This window comes from Coregonus lavaretus (genome assembly GCF_964263955.1).
Source record: "Coregonus lavaretus genome assembly, contig: HAP1_SCAFFOLD_717, whole genome shotgun sequence".
NCBI lineage: Eukaryota > Metazoa > Chordata > Actinopteri > Salmoniformes > Salmonidae > Coregonus > Coregonus lavaretus.
This window is the reverse complement of record NW_028161395.1, coordinates 171,487-193,284: the sequence shown is the minus strand read 5'-3', so window position 1 is coordinate 193,284 and position 21,798 is coordinate 171,487. Positions and strand designations below refer to the sequence as shown.

At 45.2% G+C, this 21,798-nt stretch overlaps 1 protein-coding gene across 1 annotated transcript in view; it reads right to left on the bottom strand.

The window, feature by feature from the left end:
* The window catches only part of LOC311120732 (serine/threonine-protein kinase WNK1-like), a gene marked incomplete at its 5' end in the record, with an annotated part of 118,521 nt that overhangs the window by 54,037 nt on the left and 42,686 nt on the right, over positions 1-21,798 (bottom strand). Inside the window, 3 exons of the mRNA XM_084195310.1 lie at positions 3,859-3,947; positions 14,595-14,752; positions 16,720-16,940. Of these exons, the coding sequence (XP_084051436.1) occupies positions 3,859-3,947; positions 14,595-14,752; positions 16,720-16,940 (468 nt within the window). The remainder of the gene's footprint in view (positions 1-3,858; positions 3,948-14,594; positions 14,753-16,719; positions 16,941-21,798) is intronic.

Here is a 21,798-nt window from a genome sequence, read left to right as displayed (position 1 = left end):
CATGTTAATTCCTTAGCGATGTGGACACAGAGGGACTTGAAGCTCTCAACTCGCTCCACTACAGCCCCATCAATGTGGACGGGGCATGCTCGGCCCTCCGTTTCCTGTAGTCCATGATCAGCTCCTTTGTCTTGCTGACATTGAGGGAAAAGGGTTGTTGTCCTGGCACCACAATGCCAGGTCACTGACCTCCTCCCTATAGGCTGTTTCATCATCGTTGGTGATCAGGCCTACCACCGTCGTGTCGTCGTCAAACGTAATGATGGTAGTGCGCGCCACAGTCGTGGGTGAACAGGGAGTACAGGAGGGGACTAAGCACGCACCCCGTGTTGAGGGTCAGCGTGGCGGATGTGTTGTTGCTTACCTTCACCACCTGGGGGCGGCCCATCAGGAAGTTCAGGATCCAGTTGCAGAGGGAGGTGTTCAGTCCTAATGTCCTGAGCTTAGTGATGTGCTTGGAGGGCACTATGGTGTTGAACGCTGAGCTGTAGTCAATGAACAACATTCTCACATAGGTGTTCCTCTTATCCAGGCGGGAGAGGGCAGTGTAGAGTGCAATAGAGATTGCATCATCTGTAGATCTGTTGGGGCAGTATGCAAATTGGAGTGGGTCCAGGGTGTCTGGGATGATGGCGTTGATGTGAGCCATGACCAGCCCTTCAAAGCATTTCATGGCTACAGATGGCTACAGGGCTGCCAAGTGCCTGGCCTGTCACAAAGAACAGGATAAGAGAATTCCATGCCTGTCACAGGTGGCTAAACACAATGCAGGCACCACTGGGTCCACACAGTGAATGCTCTAGTGCAGGGCTCTCCAACCCTGTTCCTGGACAGCTACCCTCCTTGTAGGTTTTATCTCCAACCCTGTTCCTGGACAGCTCCCTCCTTGTAGGTTTTAACTCCAACCCTGCTCCTGGAGAGCTACCCTCCTGTAGGTTTTAACTCCAACCCTGTTCCTGGAGAGATACCCTCCTTTAGGTTTTAACTCCAACCCTGTTGTAACTAACCTGATTCAGCTTATCAACCAGCTAATTATAATCAGGTGAGCTAGATTAGGGTTGGAGCGAAAATCTACAGGACAGTAGCTCTCCAGGAACTGGGTTGGAGAGCCCTGCACTAGTGAGTAATTTAAGTAGCAAACATACTATTATTATTTAGACCGACCGCACAGTTTAGTCAGCCTTTCCATGCATCGTTGAGTTAAAAACCCTCAACCATGCATCATTAGTTTCAAGTACCAGGAGAATAACAAAGTGGGGAAAAACCCAAGGCTTTAGTTTAAATCGTAAACATACATACTATATTGTTGTTAGACCACATAGTTTAAGTCAGTCTTTTCATGCATTGTTCTGTCTAAAACCTCAACCATGCATCATTAAGTACCCAGAGAACGACAGGAGTGGGAAAAAAATAAACAATGCTTGATTATACTTGGCTAGTGGCAATAACATCCTAGCCACACATTAAAAGCTTTATTGGACTTTTCTTTTCTCAAGCGTGTCGTTAGTTTTTTGCATGGTGTTGTACAACATTATGTCTATAATACAAACACATTTACTTTTATTAGAATGACGATAAAAGATACAGAGACGAACCCTACAGAACCTTAATAGTTGGAGACAGCATAGATGTATTAATACAACTTGGGGCTTGGATACTAAAACCACATTTACACAATGGGGATTTGACGATCTCCCAGTGTTCATGCATTGTTAAACAGCTAGCACCAGAGAAAGAGAGCCAAGTCACCATCAGCCTTTCCACTGCTTCATCAGTGAAACATCATACAGGGGATTCATCTCACAACAGATGATCAAATATTGATGCTTGCATGCATTCCCCCCTCAAGCTCAATTTTAGTCTCATCTGACCAGAGTACCTTCTTCCATATGTTTGGGGAGTCTCCCACATGCCTTTTGGCGAACTCCAAACGTGTTTGCTTATTTTTTTCTTTAAGCAATGGCTTTTTTCTGGCCACTCTTCCGTAAAGCCCAGCTCTGTGGAGTGTACGGCTTAAAGTGGTCCTATGGACAGATACTCCAATCTCCGCTGTGGAGCTTTGCAGCTCCTTCAGGGTTATCTTTAGTCTCTTTGTTGCCTCTCTGATTAATGCCCTCCTTGCCTGGTCCGTGTATTTTGGTGGGCGGCCCTCTCTTGGCAGGTTTGTTGTGGTGCCATATTCTTTCCATTTTTGAATAATGAATTGAATGGTGCTCCGTGGGATGTTCAAAGTTTCTGATATTTTTTTTATAAACCAACCATGATCTGTACTTCTCCACAACTTTATCCCTGACCTGTTTGGAGAGCTCCTTGGTCTTCATGGTGCCGCTTGCTTGGTGGTGCCCCTTGCTTAGTGGTGTTGCACACTCAGAATAGGTGTATATATACTGAGATCATGTGACAGATCATGTGACACTTAAATAAAGTCCACCTGTGTGCAATCTAACTAATTATGTGACTTGTGAAGGTAATTGGTTGCACCAGATCTTATTTAGGGGCTTCATAGCAAAGGGAGTGAATACATATCATACGCACGCACCCCTTTTCCGTTATTTATTTTTTAGAATTTTTGGAAACAAGTTATTCACTTCACCAATTTGGACTATTTTGTGTATGTCCATTACATTAAATCCAAATATAAATCCATTTAAATTACAGGTTGTAATGCAACAAAATAGGAAAAACGCCAAGGGGGATTAATACTTTTGCAAGGCACTGTATATTTATTTCTCAGTTGTGTGAGTGAGCAGTCTTTCCAGTTGTCACTCATTGACTTAATCATTCACTACTCAATTGGTTTATCAACAGTGAGGCCTCACTGAGTAAAGTTGACCTTCAAATGCAAATTTGTCAACTTTAAAAAGACACCCACTATACCTTTCAAATACTGAGATGTAGTAAAACGTGTAAAATATTTCATAAAAACTCATCAACAAAGCAAGTCTAACAATTGACATGTGGTTAAAAATGAAGGCTCTAAATCTTCATAAGACGGACCGTAGTAAAACATGACTAATGGACATTTAATAAAAACTTTACAAAAAAAGTGTCCTTCAAAACAAGTCAATTTGTTCACCCTCTAGGCCAGTGGTTTTCAAAGTTTTTAAGCGGGGACCCCATTTTTTCCGCCAGAATTTCTGGAGACCCCATTATTTTCCCAATATTTTTTTGTGACCCCACCCCACCCCAAATCTAATGACAACCTTAAAAATCAACAAATAACCTTCAAATCATTGCATTTTCATCTCTTTTCAAAATGAAAATAAACCAATAAATACATTTACTCAATTAAATCGTATCTTTCAAATTATATTTCTCAAAAACGTTTGTATATTGTCCCATAAAATATTCTGTACTCTAATTTTTATTTATTTTTGCGACCCCACTGCAATGTCACGACCCCGACTTTGAAGAACACTGCATTAGGCTAAATCATCCATAAACTGACATGTAGTCAAGTCAACCATAAGTCAACCATGAATGACATTCATATTTAACAGTGATGACTGGTGAGGGGTTTTGACAGACGCAGGTAGTTGTCAGCTAGAGAAAGTAATACAGGTTCAGTTCCTCTTGTTTTGGTTCAACAGGATCAGAGAGTGGAAAAGGAAAACATTTTATCTCTGTCCACAAACTGTGGGAGATTTATGTGGCGATTCACAGTGGCAGTTTGTTTGTGTGTGTGTGTGCCTTGGTGCTGGGCCTGTTTGTGGGACTAAGTGGCAGGCTGACCAAGGCCTTCAGTCCACCCTCAGTCTCTGAACATTATGTGTGTGAATGACAGATGAAAGGACAAACAGCATGACAAGTTATGTGTGTTTGTGTACAGTATATACACACACACACACAGTAGCTCACCTCTCATCTTTGTTCTGGCGGATGCATCCCTCGATGATTTCCTTCACTTCTGGTATGGCTACCTTGTCAAAGCTGGCCGGCTTGACTCCCTGTGGGGGCAGAGACACAGGAGACTATTAAATCAATGTGCCAGCTGAAGCATGACGCCAACAGAGACCACCACTTCAACTCATTATTGAGCAGGGGGGCGTCTAGTGGAAAGATCAAGCGACAGAGAGACAGAGATGGCGAAAGAGCGAGAGAGAGATGGCGAAAGAGCGAGAGAGAGAGACAGAGATGGCGAGAGAGTGAGAGACAGAGATGGCGAAAGAGTGAGAGAGAGAGACAGAGAGACAGAGATGGCGAAAGAGTGAGAGAGAGACAGAGATGGCGAAAGAGTGAGAGAGAGAGACAGAGAGACAGAGATGGCGAAAGAGTGAGAGAGAGAGACAGAGAGGGCGAAATAGTGAGAGAGAGACAGAGATGGCGAAAGAGAGCTTCTTCTACTTTCCCCAACACACAAGTGTTTATCTCAACCCTGCTACCACAAAAATACTTCCACCCTGCTACCATACAGCAGGTAAACGCAAGTATTTCCCCTGACTGTGCATCAAAACCAAATGTCTACCTGGCCCACCACTCCACCCTGGACGTGAACAGCCTTTACGACCAGGTCCACCTATACAAGGCAGCAGTGCCCACCTTCGCCCGGACCCTAAAGGATATCGCCCTCAACCGCACACCCAACTCACACAGGAGCAACAGATCAACAGACACCCCGCCCAGACCAGCGAGACACTCTCCCAGAACTGCGGGACCCCCCTTGGACCTACACATAGAGGACCCCCGCCGAGAGGACCTACATCCAAACCACAGCACCACCAGCCATATCCACACCCCCACCAAATGAACACCCCCCCCCCCCCCCCCCCCCCAAGTCAAACATCCCCACACCCCATTTAGGCCCCCTTAGATCAGACCTATGACCCTCCTATCCACCCCAAGCCCCCCACTCCCGCAAAGAGGGCCTCTACATGAAAGTCACACATACACCCAGGCTGTGAGCAGGCCAACAGGCCCAACCCCCACTCTTACACTAGCCCAAGCCAATGGCATGTACCAGATGCTCAGCAGGCTCTGCTCACAATTACTGGCCTGAGGCCAAACCACACGACCAACAACATTAGACACTTTATGGAACACAAAGCCTTCACTATCTCATCCTGGAATATCCAAGGCCTGAGGTCATCTGCCTTCGGCCTAAAGAGCAGGAACCTGGACTTCACCAAAGAAATCGGAAATACAGACATTGTCATCCTACAAGAAACATGGTATAGAGGAGACGGACCCACTGGTTGCCTTCTAGGTTACAGAGAGCTGGTAGTCCCATCCACCAAACTACCAGGTGTGAAACAGGGAAGGGACTCAGGGGGTATGCTAATTTGGTATAGAGCAGACCTAACTCACTCTATTAAATTAACAAAAACAGGAACATTTTACATTTGGCTAGAAATTCAAAAGGAAATGATCTCAACAGAGAAAAATGTCCTCCTGTGTGCTACCTATATCCCCCCACTAGAATCCCCATACTTTAATGAAGACAGCTTCTCCATCCTGGAGGGGGAAATCAATCATTTCAGACCCAGGGACATGTACTAGTCTGTGGCGAACTAAATGCCAGAACTGGAAAGGAACCTGACACCCTCAGCACACAGGGGGACAAACCCCTACCTGGAGGTGACAGCATTCCCTCCCCCATATGCCTCACTAGGCACAACTACGACAACATAACCAACAAAAACGGGTCACAACTCCTGCAGCTCTGTCGCACACTTGGTATGTAAATAGTCAATGGTAGGCTTCGAGGGGACTCCTATGGTAGGTACACCTATAGCTCATCTCTTGGCAGTAGTACTGTAGACTACTTTATCACTGACCTCAACCCAGAGTCTCTCAGAGCGTTCACAGTCAGCCCACTGACACCTCTATCAGACCACAGCAAAATAAACAGTCTACTTGAACAGAGCAATCCTCAATCATGAGGCATCAAAGCCAAAGGAACTGAATAATATTAAGAAATGCTATAGATGAAAGGAAAGTAGTGTTGAAACCTACCAAAAAACTATTAGGCAACAACAAATTCAATCCCTTTTAGACAACTTCCTGGACAAAACGTTCCACTGTAATAGTGAAGGCGTAAACTTGGCAGTAGAAAACCTAAACAGTATATTTCACCTCTCAGCTTCCCTATCAAATCTAAAAATCTCTAACAGAAAACCGAAGAAAAGTAACAACAGTGACAAACGGTTTGATGAAGAATGCAAAAACCAAAGAAAGAAATTGAGAAACCTATCCAACTAAAAACATAGAGACCCTGAAAACCTGAGCCTACGCCTTCACTATGGTGAATCACTAAAACAATACAGAAATGCACTACGGAAAAAGAAGGAACAGCATGTCAGAAATCAGCTCAATGTAATTGAAGAATCCATAGACTAACCACTTCTGGGAAAATACTAAACAAACAACAACACGAAGAGCTATCTATCCAAAACGGAGATGTATGGGTAAACCACTTCTCCAATCTTTTTGCCCGTATAACAAAGAACAAACAGCAAAAAATATATACATGATCAAATGCAAATCTCAGATTCAACTATTAAAGACTACCAGAACCCACTGGATTCTCCAATTACATTGAATGAACTACAGGACAAAATACAAACCCTCCAACCCAAAAAGGCCTGTGGTGTCGATGGTATCCTCAATGAATGATAAATACTTGAATCAGTTATAGAACACATTGCCCTTTATGGTTGTGAGGTCTGGGGTCTGCTCACCAACCAAGAATTCACAAAATGGGACAAACACCAAATTGAGACTCTGCATGCAGAATTCTGAAAAATATCCTCAGTGTACAACAAAAAACACCAAATAATGCATGCAGAGCAGAATTAGGCCGATACCTGCTAATTATCAGAAAAGAGAGCCGTTAAATACTATAACCACTTAAAAGGAAGCGATTCCCAAACCTTCCATAACAAAGCCTTCACCTACAGAGAGATGAACTTGGAGAAGAGTCCCTTAAGCAAGCTGGTCCTGGGGCTCTGTTCACAAACACAAACAGACCCCACAGAGCCCCAGGACAACAACAACAACACAATTAGACCCAACCAAATCATGAGAAAACAAAAAGAGAATTACTTGACACATTGGAAAGAATTAACAAAAAAACAGAGCAAACTAGAATGCTATTTGGCTCTAAACAGAGAGCACACAGTGGCAGAATACCTGACCACTGTGACTGACCCAAACTTAAGGAAAGCTTTGACTATGTACAGACTCAGTGAGCATAGCCTTGCTATTGAGAAAGGCCGCCGTAGGCAGACCTGGCTCTCAAGAGAAGACAGGCTATGTGCACACTGCCCACAAAATGAGGTGGAAACTGAGCTGCACTTCCTAACCTCCTGCCAAATGTATGACCATATTAGAGACACATATTTCCCTCAGATTACACAGATCCACAAAGAATTAGAAAACAAACCAAATTTTGATAACTCCCTTATCTACTCAGTGAAATACCACAGTGTGCAATCACTGCAGCAAGATTTGTGACCTGTTGCCACAAGAAAAGGGCAACCAGTGAAGAACAAACACCATTGTAAATACAACCCATATTTATGTTTATTTATTTTCCCATTTGTACTTGAATTATTTGCACATTGTTACAACACTGTATATATACATAATATGACATTTGAAATGTCTTTATTCTTTTGGAACTTCTGAGTGTAATGTTTACTGTTAATATTTATTTCACTTTTGTTTATTATCTATTTCACTTGCTTTGGCAACGTTAAAATATGTTTCCCATGCCAATAAAGCCCCTTAAATTGAAATTGAATTGAGAGAGAGAGAGGCAGAGAGAGCGAGGCAGAGAGAGCCAGAGAGAGCGAGAGAGCGAGAGAGCGAGAGAGAGAGAGGGAGAGAGGGAGAGAGGGAGAGAGGGAGAGAGAGAGAGAGAGAGAGAGAGAGAGAGAGAGAGAGAGAGAGAGAGAGAGAGAGAGAGAGAGAGAGAGAGAAAAGAGAAGGGGCCTCAGTTAAAAGACGACTTCAGATCCAGTCAGGTTTCAATTCTGGTAGAGTGTAGCAGTGTGTAATTTTCCTTACGACAGAGATCATAAAAGGGTGTGTGTTGTGTGTGCCCCAGTGAGCTCTAAACAGCCAGGGTAGCCAGCAGTGTTGATTTAACTCAGTGAGTGTGTGGTGTGGCTGGCCTGAAGCTCTAGCTGAGACAGATGTTTAAGTCTGTCACTGGCTCAGCCCAATATAGCCCAAGTCTGGCTCGAGACGCTTCAGTAAACCTGGGCCCCAAGCATGACGGGATCAACACAGAAACATACGTGGCAACACAACATGCGAGCCCCATTAGCCTAACATACAAACATGTAGATGGAAGCTGCATCTATGGAAAATAGATGACCAGCTAATTTGATCCAAATCAGGCCAAATAAATACTGTATTTCCACCATTCAGCATTTTATCAGATACACAATCTTTAAACAAAAGGTCCTCATCAGGGAGGACAAATAGTTCTGAAAGAGTGTCTTGAGGCGCATGACTTTGATAAAGTCCATATCAAGAGGATCCAGTTGTTGAGATGAATAAGTCCAGCCCAACATCAGGGCAGTGAGAACCCAAGGCAAGTCATCCTCCTGATACCAAGTTGATCCAGATAACCTGAACCCAAGGCAAGTCATCCTCCTGATACCAAGTTGATCCATATAACCTGAACCCAAGGCAAGTCATCCTCCTGATACCAAGTTGATCCATATAACCTGAACGCAAGGCAAGTCATCCTCCTGATACCAAGTTGAACGAGATAACCTGAACCCAAGGCAAGTCATCCTCCTGATACCAAGTTGATCCAGATAACCTGAACCCAAGGCAAGTCATCCTCCTGATACCAAGTTGATCCAGATAACCTGAACCCAAGGCAAGTCATCCTCCTGATACCAAGTTGATCCAGATAACCTGAACGCAAGGCAAGTCATCCTCCTGATACCAAGTTGAACGAGATAACCTGAACCCAAGGCAAGTCATCCTCCTGATACCAAGTTGATCCAGATAACCTGAACCCAAGGCAAGTCATCCTCCTGATACCAAGTTGATCCATATAACCTGAACCCAAGGCAAGTCATCCTCCTGATACCAAGTTGATCCAGATAACCTGAACCCAAGGCAAGTAATCCTCCTGATACCAAGTTGATCCATATAACCTGAACCCAGAAACAATGGTGGGAATAGGAGCCAGGAACACAGACTCAAACAAAATAAAAAAAAGCTCAACAAACCAAACCCTTCCTCTTCCTACCTCAGTCTCTTCTCTGCACACACACACACACGCACAAACACATCAGAAAGAAAAGCAAACTATCAAAACAGTAGAGAAGAAAAAGTTCCAGAGAAAAGTAGACAGAGAAAGAGAAAAATAGATTGAGAAAGAGAGACTTACCGGGATGTGAGAGTGAGCGACAGGTCCGACAGACAGAGAGTTGGACTCACTAAGCTGATGTAACCTGGTACATTTAGTACTGCAGGCTCTGTCCTTTACAGTGCCCAACACAGTGGTTTGTCTCAGTATTTACCAACCCCCCCCGTCCCTCACCCCTCCAATCTAGAACCTCTGTCTTTATATAACATTACACACACACACACACACACACACACACACACACACACACACACACACACACACACACACACCTCCCTCCTAGAGATTCCTGGGGCCAAACAAAGTTAGGCATGACGGCGGAAGAGGTAATGGAATTAAGGAGAAGCAGTAATTCCAATAACAAGGTGATTTAAAAAAAAAAACTCATTACAGATGAAACTCTCACAGTGAAGAGGTCCTTTAAGCCGGATCCATGCTGGTTCCTTTCTTCCCCCCTCACAGAACAGCCAACAATGGAGAGAGAAATGAAAGGGTACAGTCATTTAAAATGTTTTACAAAGGACCAGAGGCAGAGGGAGGGTGGAGAGAGTTGAGGTGAGGATGGTGTGGGTGGACTAGCTAGGTATGTGGGGGTGAATCCGTCTTCCAATTAAGTCACATTTTCACTTAGTCAATGTGGATTTGCCCCATTGTGGAAAGAGAAAAGGATTAATTATGATCTTAAAAGGTCCAATGCAGCAGTTTTAATCTCAATACCAAATAATTTCTGGGTAACAATTAAGTACCTTACTGTGATTGTTTTCAATTAAAATTGACAAAAATAGCTTCTTAGCAAAGGGCAATTTCTCAAGCCAGAATTTTACTAGGACTGTCTGGGAGTGGTCTGAGTAGGGAGGGGAAAACAAAAAATGTGCCGTTATTGGCAGGGAGATTTGGAACTCTTTCGTATTGGTCTATTGACTAATTTACCACATGGTGATGTCACCATGGAAGGCCAAAACTCCATCCCACCAAAACATGCAGAAATTTCAGGCAGTCTTTTCAAAACAGCTTTCACACAAAATGGGCATGATCATCATTTTCAAAATGTCACAGTATTATTCCAACCTCAGTGTGGAAATATATATAAAACACAGGAAAATCACGTTTCTGTCTGCACTTGGCCTTTAAGTTGACTTTCCAGCTCTTTACAATTTGAGTGTTCACGTCAGTTCTCAAAGTGTGTGTTCGTTTTATAATTCAGAGTAGAATTCACATAAACGTACATGTTTTAATTGCTCTTAAGAATCCGGCCGGCCGGTCTGGCAGATTTAAATAGTCCATCTCTCCAGCAAACAAAGAAAGGGAAGAAAATACCCCGGACATTACATACAAATGACTGGACTGGGAGCAAGCGGGTACGTCCCAAATGGTACCCTATCTCCTATATGGGCCCTGGTCAAAAGTAGTACACTATATAGGTATTAGGGTGGCATTTGGGACGCAAGCAGTGGAACTGTCACTGAGGGTAACAGTCTGCAATAAGCGTCAGTCTGCAGAGCTGGGAGAACAGAGAGACAGGAGAGAGACGGGAGCACGCTGGGTCATCATATACCATCAGCGTTATCTAGACACTGTCTGGTTTGTGTGAGTGTGAGTGTGTGTGTGTGTGTGTGTGTGTGTGTGTGTGTGTCTGTGTGTGTGTGTGTGTGAGAGAGTGTGTGTCTGAAAGTAACATGACAAGACATTGCAACAGTCACCGACATAGTCATTCTAGACAGTCTGTCTAAGAGTCAAAAGACGTCATTTTTAACTTTATTACTTCACATGAAGCCAATTTCCAACCTAACATGATGCATCCACCATAACTTTCCTAAGGCAAAATAAAGAAAGAAGTAATGTGATGGATCGCTGAGGTGACATTAGGGGATTGATTCCCAATTGGTCAACTGACCACGCTTGTTTACTTCAGCTCACATTGATTCCTCTTAAGCACATAAAGGAAATGCCATAGGCTACGTTAGTTCCCAGCAGCTAAAATCCATACAAATCTTATATAAGAAACAGAAAGGTTGAAGTATTAATAGTCCTGTATTCCCATGACAAATCCCTACTCTGATCCCACAGGAGAATGACATGCAGAGTCACAGTGACTGGGGGGGGGGGTCCAGAGAAGCTGCTCTGTCATTATCATTACACAGGATTACATCTCCCAGACAACCGTGTGTGGTGACCCCTAAAGCTGAGGTCACCCCACCACCGCAATCAGCCATGACGGTCAATAAGCACGGTTCATGGTTCCTCACTGACTAGCCGTCTGTCTGTCCGGGCTCAGAGTTCTACGAAATAATAATTCCTGTACTTAAAAACATTGGGATTTCCTAAAAAGCTCACGGAAGACTTAAACGGATTACTTTTGAGTACTTGGAGCTTGATGTTGACCAGCGGTGCTATGTAAACACATTACATTACAATGAAGAGATCATTCTGGAAGAAAGTTTTTCAAAGGGAAGAAAAAAATAGACTGCCACATCTGTCTGCGTGATGAGATCATCTCATGGCAGTAACACTCAGCTTAAAAAGACATCCGCCATCCAGCCGGCCATCCTTAGACTCAGACTCAAATTGCTTCTGGTTGCAGAGCTGTGTTGAGTGGCGTCTGCGCGACTGGATTCCTGCTGATTAAAAAACATCCCGGAATGTAAGGAGGGATCTAAGCTTTACAGATGAACTGGTGTAAAGGGGAGGGCAGCCCCCAAAACATAGTTCTGTCTGCCCTCAGAGAACGTTTTCCTGCCTTCCTCTGTCCATTAGAATGCCAACCAATATAGGAGGTTGCATCCTGCAGCTGCTCTCTACAACTCTCCACAGTCCTCTTTCCAACAGGCCATTATGTAAGCCATTCACAGCTAGCGTGAGAGCTGTCATTCCTTTTTCCTCCCTCCCGCCCTCTCCCTTGATCCCTCTCTCGCTCTCCCTCCCTCGCTCCCTCTGTCGCTCCCTCTCGCCCTGGGATTCTGTGGCCCCTTAGGATGAACAGGATATCCTGTGAGGAGGGGGTCAGTGAGGAGGGGGGAGTCAGTGAGCGTATGGGACTCTGAAGAGGGGGGAGTCAGTGAGCGTATGGGACTCTGAAGAGGGGGGAGTCAGTGAGCGTATGGGACTCTGAAGAGGGGGGAGTCAGTGAGCGTATGGGACTCTGAAGAGGGGGGAGTCAGTGAGCGTATGGGACTCTGAGGAGGGGGGAGTCAGTGAGCGTATGGGACTCTGAAGAGGGGGGAGTCAGTGAGCGTATGGGACTCTGTGAGGAGGGGGAGTCAGTGAGTGTATGGGACTCTGTGAGGGGAAATGACACAGAGAGAGACTGGCTGACACTGAGGACGACTGAGGCCTAGGTTTTAGGTAAAAGCCTCAGTGACAGGAAATAACTGAAATAAATATCTCAACCAGCCTTGAACAAATGTGATTCGGAAGAGAACAACGTAAAACAAAACCTCCATGGTATTTAGAGTATTTCAGGATTGCTCTTCCTGCAGAATGATTTCACCAGTGTGGGGGTTAGCCTACCTATACTGGCTTTACTGGTTGACTGAGGAATTCAGAGATTTGAGCTCAGAAAAGGCTGTCTGGACGAATCACAGAACAGTCTGTAATCTACAGAAGCAGCCGAGGAAGCATGGAATGCAGACAGGTTTCCCCTCTACTTCTCTCAAAATGACAACATACCACAGCACAGTAGACCCACCATCTCCCCCTACTGGTGACCACAAAACAACCCCTTCACAGAATCCCTCACTGAGCCTCTGGGTTTGTCCCCTAGGGTGCCATGGGCCCTGGTCAAAAGTAGTGCACTACTGTACATAGGAAATAGGGTGCCATTTGGGACAGCCAGAATGCCTCCCTCTCCATCCATCTATAGCAGTAGCATCATATGACTGTGGCCACGGCTCCAACTAAACCAGACGGAGCTCATGACTGCTTCTATTTTCCCAGGAGAGGAGAGGAGAGTAAACAACCCAATTAGAGGAACGAGAAAATAGAAAAATGAAAGGTCATCAGTTAACAGATGAGCTGAAGAGAGGTGGGGTGGTGAAGGGACCTAAGGAGGGGTTATACAGAGGAGAGGCAGCAAGCACAGGACTAGCCTGGTCCCACATCTGTTTGTGCAGTCAATGACCATAGGAGTTGGCGAGACGGCACCAACAGATCTGGGAACAGGTTAGCACAGGAGGGCCATGCCTCGTCGCACAGCCACTGACGATGGGGAATAACAAGAAGACTCAAATGTCCTCTCTGCACTCAGGAAGGCCTTCCTCGTTCTCAGTGCTTGGTAATAGTAATACTAATTGGGTCAGCTAGGTCTCCGGATCTATACGTGTAACAAATCAGCAACGTGCCAGATCAGCACATAGGGACCTATTGGAAACATCTCAATGATAACAAATAAAATGTCATGTGAATACAGGCCTGGTTCCTGTAGCGGAGTGAAGCGCTCTTTCCCTGGCAACCAGACTAGCAACAGATGATCATATTACAGACACACATCATCATTATTAGTTATTAATTCCATTAGTAGTTTTGACAGTTGAAACCTTGTAAAAATCTGACCATATCAAAGCTAGACCATCTGAGCACAAAAATAAACAAAAAAAACCTCCTTCAGTGTCAGAGTCCAAGTTCAACAGCTATGGCAGACATCTGACGGGTGTAAGTCATTGCAAAACTGCGGAGGCGAATGTTTCCCAATCTCAACATCGTAAATTATATGCCTGGCGGCACAAAGCAAGGAGGGTGTGTATGTTGGTAACCTCTCTGCCCCCAGGGAGAGTCCTCCTCCCCAGTGATCAAACATCAGCTTTATGATGGACTGAGCTCATAAAGAACAAACCATACAGGCCTAGTATATGTGAGACTGACTGACTGCAGCCCAGGGGAATGAGAGAGAGAGACAGAGAGAGAAACAGAGACAGAGAGAGACAGAGAGAGACAGAGAGAGACAGAGAGAGACAGAGAGAGACAGAGAGAGAAACAGAGACAGACAGACAGAGAGACAGAGAGACAGAGAGATAGACAGAGACAGAAAGAAAGAGAGAGACAGAGAAAGAAAGAGAGAGAGAGACAGAGAGAGCGAGAGAGACAGAGAGAGAGAGAGAGAAAGAGAGAGAGAGCGAGACTGAAGAGAAGAAAACTTGAGAGGGTGGAAAAGAGGCGAGGAAGAGAGGAAGTATAGAAGAAGAAAGACAGAGTGTAATTGGCAGAGACATTCAGAAGGGGAGACAGAGAGGATGGAGGGGGGAGGGGCTGGACCAAGGAGGACACTTACGCTGGTGACTCGGCGGTAGATCTGTGCAGCGTTCTGGCACTCGGAGTAGGGGTACTCTGAGGTGGCCATCTCCAGCATGCACATCCCAAAGGCATACACATCCACTGACTCGTCATACTTCTCCTCATACATCTCAGGGGCCATGAACTCTGGGGTACCTTGAAACGGATCAAAACGGAACGGGTTCAGAACTCTCTGTGCCTCACACTGCTGTGTCTCCTCTGGCCTAACTCACCCAGGAGGGCCAGAGAAGAGAGGAGTAGGAAAGGACGAAGCCACGGGACAGGCCGCCGGCGTACCACCTGCGAGGAGAGAGACAGGAGAGAGAGCGGAGAGGGGGAATGGGGGGAGCAAAATAAAGAGAAAATAAAAAAATAAAAAAAGAGAAGGGGGAAGCTGGCTTCAGTTTAGTCAGAAGTGAAACAAGCACAAGTTCTTCTCTGTAAGGCCTTTTATTGGGGCTAAGAGAGAAGGGGGGACAGGTGCACAGAACATGCTGATAGGCCCTTGTGTTGGTACCTTGGAATCAAGCAATTGAGAGCTTTAGTCTGGTCAGAGAAGACTCAAACAGGAGAGGGGTTGAGAGGACGACAGGCTGTTAGCCAGACAGACAAGTAAATGTACGTTCAATCCCCTCCCCATCCAGACACAAACGCCTGATTGGATAGCTTTGTAACAGATGAGTCTGAAATAGCCAATCGTGGGCCTTTATGACTACATTTGTCCTACTGGTGTGGTTATCAACATAGCTATGGAACTAACTTGTGTCAAAACCTCACCTTTCTCACAGAAACAGGATACATGTCTTAGTGTCACTTACCTGTTAGTTGACCTGTTGGAAGCAAAGGTTAGAGTAGATTGGTTAGGCCCCGAGATAAGCCTATCCCATAGCTATTGACTGAACTAAACAGCCCTGTTCTGTGCACCTTGTGACACTGGTGTAAAGCAAAGGTCTTACACAGAAAAACGATTATTTAGAATTTTTGAAATGTTGATTTAATGTTGATTTTCACTTACCAGAACCACTTACTGTGACTGCAGTACATATTATATTATTATCCAGTACTGCAGAATGAGGGCGAGCCTACATGTTTTAAATACTCAAGAGCATAGATAAACAAAAAAGAAAAAAGGGTTGATTAAGGGGAAAAAAAGCTAGATGAGCAGATATAATGGTCGGATCAGGTGATCTTAAAACGCTGAGTGGGGAGAACACAAAACCAACGAGGAAAACGTTTTAGAGAGATATTACATTGGGTGCATCCGAAATGGCACCCTATTCCCTATATAGTGCACTACTTTTGACCAGAGGCCTATGGGTCCTGTTCAAATGCAGTGCACTATATAGTGAATAGGGTGCCATTTCAGACACATTCATTATCATTGTCAGCATGTGTATCTTAGACTTTAAATCAGTCTTAAAGTAAACAGACCACAGGTCTCCACCCAAACCCAAAGAGAAAATTTATTTTTTACCCCAAAAGAGGGAAAACCCACGTTTATTGTCAACATTTGTGGGATTTCACGATGTGGCTAAAGACCTGCTGTCATTAGGGCAATTTACAAGCTCCAACACACCACAGTTTATGGAAAGTTAGAGTGCTTTCACCTGCATAATATGAATTTCAATTAGCTTTTTTCTCACGTAACTGATTGTTTTCAGATGGGGGAACAGAGACCAAAAGGTGTTTTCCCCTTGTTAAAACATGAACTGGCTGGCACAGCAGAGCCGGGGTGGCTCCCCAGTTTCACCCTGAGATCAGTCAAACACAACCAGCTCTGGAGGAAACTGGAGGCCCACGGAGTGCTGCGGTCAGGGAGAGCCTGGCACTGAAAACCTGTGGTCGGCTCACGACAAACAGTGGTTGGAATCTTCGACACTTTAAAAAAAGTGAATTTAAAATATATTTTACTTTTATCCCGTTCTTCCTACCCCGCCCTATCCCATCCACCCGAAACTCTCACATTCCATTCCAGAAGGTGTCGATTTAAACGGAAATATATTTTAAATTCAACCAACTGTGGGGAGGTCGGAAGGGACGAGGGAAGGGGTCTGGCTTTGACACAGGTGTTGGGATGGAAGGTCAAAGGTAAGAGGTCAGTAAATCAGCCTTTGGGGTCGTACCTATGACACTCTTGGCGAAGGAGGCCCGTTTGAGCGTAGCCAATCCCAGGTCTCCTATCTTGACGGAGCCAGTGGGACCGGTGATGAAGATGTTGTCACACTTCAGGTCCCTGTGGATGATGGGAGGGGTCCTGGTGTGGAGGAAGTGGAGCCCCTTCAGGATCTGACGACACCAGCTACGCAGAACCTTGATCTTCATCACCTTGAACCGCTTCAGATACCTAGAACACATTAAGAACAAACCGTGATGAGACTGTGGTACGTTTCTAACAAGTGTTGTTTTGGTTTTATATGATATAGCTGATTTATCATCTTCATCGCTTTGAACTGCTTCAGATTCCTGAAACATCATTTAAACGTTCATTTAGCCAGTAAAAGTTACTGTCATTATAAACGCAAGGTAAAGCGTTGAGAACAAATTCGCTTTTACAATAACAAAAACAGTGGTGAGATGAGGTGTAGCACATTTCTATCAAGTATTGTTTTGATATAGGTGATTAATGATTATCAACCCATCGATGACGATGAGTGATTTAACATTTTAGTCATTTAGCAGACGCTCTTATCCAGAGCTACTTACAGTAGTGAGTGCATACATTTTTCATACTAGTCCCCCGTGGGAATCGAACCCACAACCCTGGCGTTGCAACCGCCATGCTCTACCAACTGAGCTACACGGGACAGTGATCCCGCTTGATGTACATATTAATCTGGATATATCAGAGGAGATAACAAAACCTTTCAGTTGTTGTAATGGGAGCCCAAAAATAATATTATACTGAACAAAAATATAAAACACAACATGTAAAAAGTGTTGGTCCCATGTTTGAGCTAAAATAAAAGATCCCAGAAATTTTCCATATGCACAAAAATATTATTTATCTCCAATTGTGTGCACAAATTTGTTTACATCTCTGTTAGTGAGCATTTCTCATTTCCAAGATAATCCATCCACCTGATAGGTGTGGCATTTCAAGAAGCTGATTAAACAGCATGATCATTACACAGGTGCACCTTGTGCTGGGGACAATAAAAGGCCACTAACGTGCAGTTTTGTCACACAACACAATGCCACAAGTTTTGAGGGAGCGTGCAATTGGCATGCTGACTGCAGGAATGTCCACTAGAGCTGTTGCCAGATAATTTAATGTTAATTTCTCTACCATAAGCAGACTCCAACGTCGTTTTAGAGAATTTGGCAGTACGTCTAACCAGCCTCAAAACACGTGTAACCACGCCAGCCCAGGACCTCCACGTCCGGCTTCTTCACCTGCGGGATTCGTCTGAGACCAGCCAACCGGACAGCTGATGAAACTGAGGAGTATTTCTGTCTGTAATAAAGCTCTTTTATGGGGAAAAACTAATTCTGATTGGCTGGGCCTGGCTCCCCAATGGGTGGGTCTGGCTCCCAAGTGTGTGGGCCTATGCCCTCCCAGGCCCACCTATGGCTGCGCCCCTGCACAGTCATGTGAAATCCATAGATTAGGGCCTAATGAATTTATTTCAATTGACTGATTTCCTTATATGAACTGTAACTCAGTAAAATCGTTGAAATTGTTGCATGTTGCGTTTATATTTTTGTTCAGTATATAGTATTTGGAGTGTGTTAGAGCATGTCCAACATTGCATTAGTGGCCTTCACTTCTTCCTAAGCCTCCCTCTCTCCTTCCCTCCAACCCTCTCTCCCCCTGTCGGGGGTAACAGCAGGGCCTAAATATTCAACATTTACCAAAACCCAGACTGGGTAATCTGCCCAATGCCCATGGAAGAGATTAACCCCATTCTAATAAATCCTTATAAAGTAGCAGGTTATGAGCTAAAGGGGACAAGGAAACGGTTTTGACCTATGAGCATAGTACCAGGAGACAGAAGACCCGTATAGGTTATTATTTGAGTGTTCTGATTGTTAGGTTTCGGTTAAACATCTTCCAGTGTTCAAATCACTCACACTGGACGAGCACATGCCATTTTTATAACATTTAGTTGACAGAGACAATGCACATCGGACAACATTTCTGTCAATGTGCCAAATTATACACAGAGCTCCAATTCAAGCTACTGTTCCACAACAACAGAAACGTCCATGATCCAAACTGAGAAAAGCTGTTGACAGGTGCTACTATTGCTAGATAGTAAAAAAAACTCAGCTATACGGACTACAATACAGGCCAGGCTGTGACAGGTTGATTAAAATGAGTTGGTAGAGAACACAGCCCACAGATGGAGACTATTAAACACCATATTGGCCATATTGGCCAGTATCATGGTTGCATTGCATCATGGGGTTTGTATTTCACTGAGAGGTGTGGTGATGGTTGGCTATTCAAGGGTCTGTTCAGGAGGGTGCAACGTTACATGATTCAGAAATGTGTCGTGTTGAACAGATATGGTTGTCTACCAAGTACAATAGGGATTCACACTGGCTCTTTCAGCATCATGTGACAGGATAGGGAAGCATCTCCTTCTCCCTACTCCCCTCTACACTTTCATTAGATTAGCCTGCCCAGCCCTGCCCTGCCCCTGGCGGGGCATAATAAAATCATTTGGAGCCTTGCCATGGATTGGGATTTAGTCCAGTAAGCCTCATTACAACAATCTACTAAACAGGAGGAGGAGGAGGAACAACAGCGGGAGGAGGATGAAGAGCAGCGGCAGAAGCAGAAGGAGGAGCAGCAGCAGCAGGGGGAGAAGCAGGAGGAAGAGGAGCAGCAGGGGGAGAAGCAGGAGGAGGAGGGAGAGCAGCAGCAGGGGGAGAAGCAGGAGGAGGAGGAGCAGCAGGGGGAGAAGCAGGAGGAGGAGGGAGAGCAGCAGCAGGGGGAGAAGCAGGAGGAGGAGGAGCAGCAGGGGGAGAAGCAGGAGGAGGAGGAGCAGCAGGGGGAGAAGCAGGAGGAGGAGGGAGAGCAGCAGCAGCAGGGGGGGAGAAGCAGGAGGAGGAGGAGCAGCAGCAGGGGGAGAAGCAGGAGGAGGATGAAGAGCAGCAGCAGGGGGAGGAAAAGGAAGAGCAGCAGCAGCAGGGGGAGAAGCAGGAAGAGGAGGAGGAAGAGCAGCAGCAGGGGAGAAGCAGGAAGAGGAGGAGGAAGAGCAGCAGCAGGGGAGAAGCAGGAAGAGATGGGTAGTACCCATCATTACATGGTGCCTCCTCAGGAGGGACTAATACTGGCATTCTATTTCTCTCTCATTTGCTCTCCCTCTCTCTACACCGCAGGCTTGATGGGTGGACATACACAAACAATGAAACACAAAAGGGAACACACACAGAAACACACACCTAGCGCACACACAAAGGATTATATGTTTGTTAAACTCCAGGGGCACATTGCTTAACTTTGTAAACACCTTTTCTGGCCTGACCAGTTTATGGCCTGAGTTCCAAATGGCATCCTATTGCCTTTATAGTGCACTACTTTTGAACAGGGCCCAGCAGTGCCCTATATAATGGGAATAGGGTGCCATTTGGAACACACCCTTTGCCTTGTTAAAATCAGATAAGACTGTTATTCCTTCCGCTAAAATGATGCTTGTTTGTACGGATGTGTTCTGTGTCAATGACTTCGCTGTTGACAGGCAAGCTCTGGAAACACTTTGGACGCTACTGTCTCAGAACCTTCATTCAACACCTATTCATGGAAAATTGGTCTTAAAGCATCTAATGAGAAAAGCTTCTAAAAATGGTCCAAATATAACAATTAATGAGAAGAGAAATTGTCCAATAATTCCTGAAATGAGTGATGTAGGCACCACTGGAGCATAAAGCCTACACAAACAGCATTACAGTGTTGAGTTAATAGAGTCTAGTCTGGGATTGTCCCAGCTCTGAGAGGGAGGGGTGTGTTGATAGGTAAGTTATTGTACGTGTGTGTGTGTGTGTGTGTGTGTGTGTGTGTGTGTGTGTGTGTGTGTGTGTGTGCTATGCGGTATAGGACAAGCGAGGAGGTAAGGCTGCTATGATGGAAGTCCAGGAGCTGATAGAGGTGTGAGGCTGGTGCCAAGGTAGGTAAGCCAGTGTGACAGAGCCCAAAGACGCTGTCAACATCCAACAGACAACAAAGATTCACAGAGAGGCCTCTTGATACCTGCTCTGCCTCTCCCTTTCCATTCTCTCCTCTTTCTTTCCCTCCTCCTTCTCTCTCCCACTCTTTGTTTGTGGATGGGTCTGGGGTAACTAAGAAAGTTGTCATTCCGTGACAATTTCCGTAACTGCGAAAGTGTAGCACACCGGGTACGTATGTAGCAGGTCTGTGAAAATGTGTGTGTGCACGTGTGTGTATGTGTGCACGTGTGTGTATGTGTGCACGTGTGTGTGCACGCGCAGGGTGTTTTCAGGATAAAAAATGGCCTTAGGTGGTGGGCGTGGCGGGGGTGTGTCAATGGATGAGGGCGCAGCTGAATTTTAGATTACAATTTTAGAGGCCCCCCCCCCTATCTTGGCGGTGTAGAGACATTTCTGCATTTCTAAGCCAATTTCCTTCAGTTCCCTGCATTTTGCCATGGCTAATGCGGTATTTTGCTGCTCAAACATGTTAACAAAATCAATACTGCTAAATCCATTGTTTTGAGAATTCAATTCTCCACAACGGTCCAGCTTTTATTTTGTATATACATATAGGTATATTATCTTTTCTAAATACTTTATACTGTACCTGGTTTTAGTTGTTTAAGTCTACACTGAAAACAATGTATTGCTAAAAACACTGTTTGACTTAGGAGGCCCGAAGAAACGCTTAGGCGGCCCGCCCAAGGATTTCAATGGCAGACAAATCCCTGGTGGGTATACGTGCACCTGTATTTAGACTACATGTGTGTATCTGGGTCAGTACCCTGAGTGCTACAGTGCCAGACATGTGTCACTGTTTGTCTTTCTGCACTGGGATTAGGCTCCCATGTTGAACCCCCCCCCCCCCACACACACACACACACACACCACCCACCCCCCCCACACACAGCTGTGTGGGTGATGATGATAACCATGTGGACCAGACCAGACCAGGCTGGCGTGAGCTCAACCAGCCTGCCGCCCTACCCAGCCATGTGCCTGGCTCTGGCCCTCCTGAGGGTATGGCACAGCTCCTGGTACTGTAG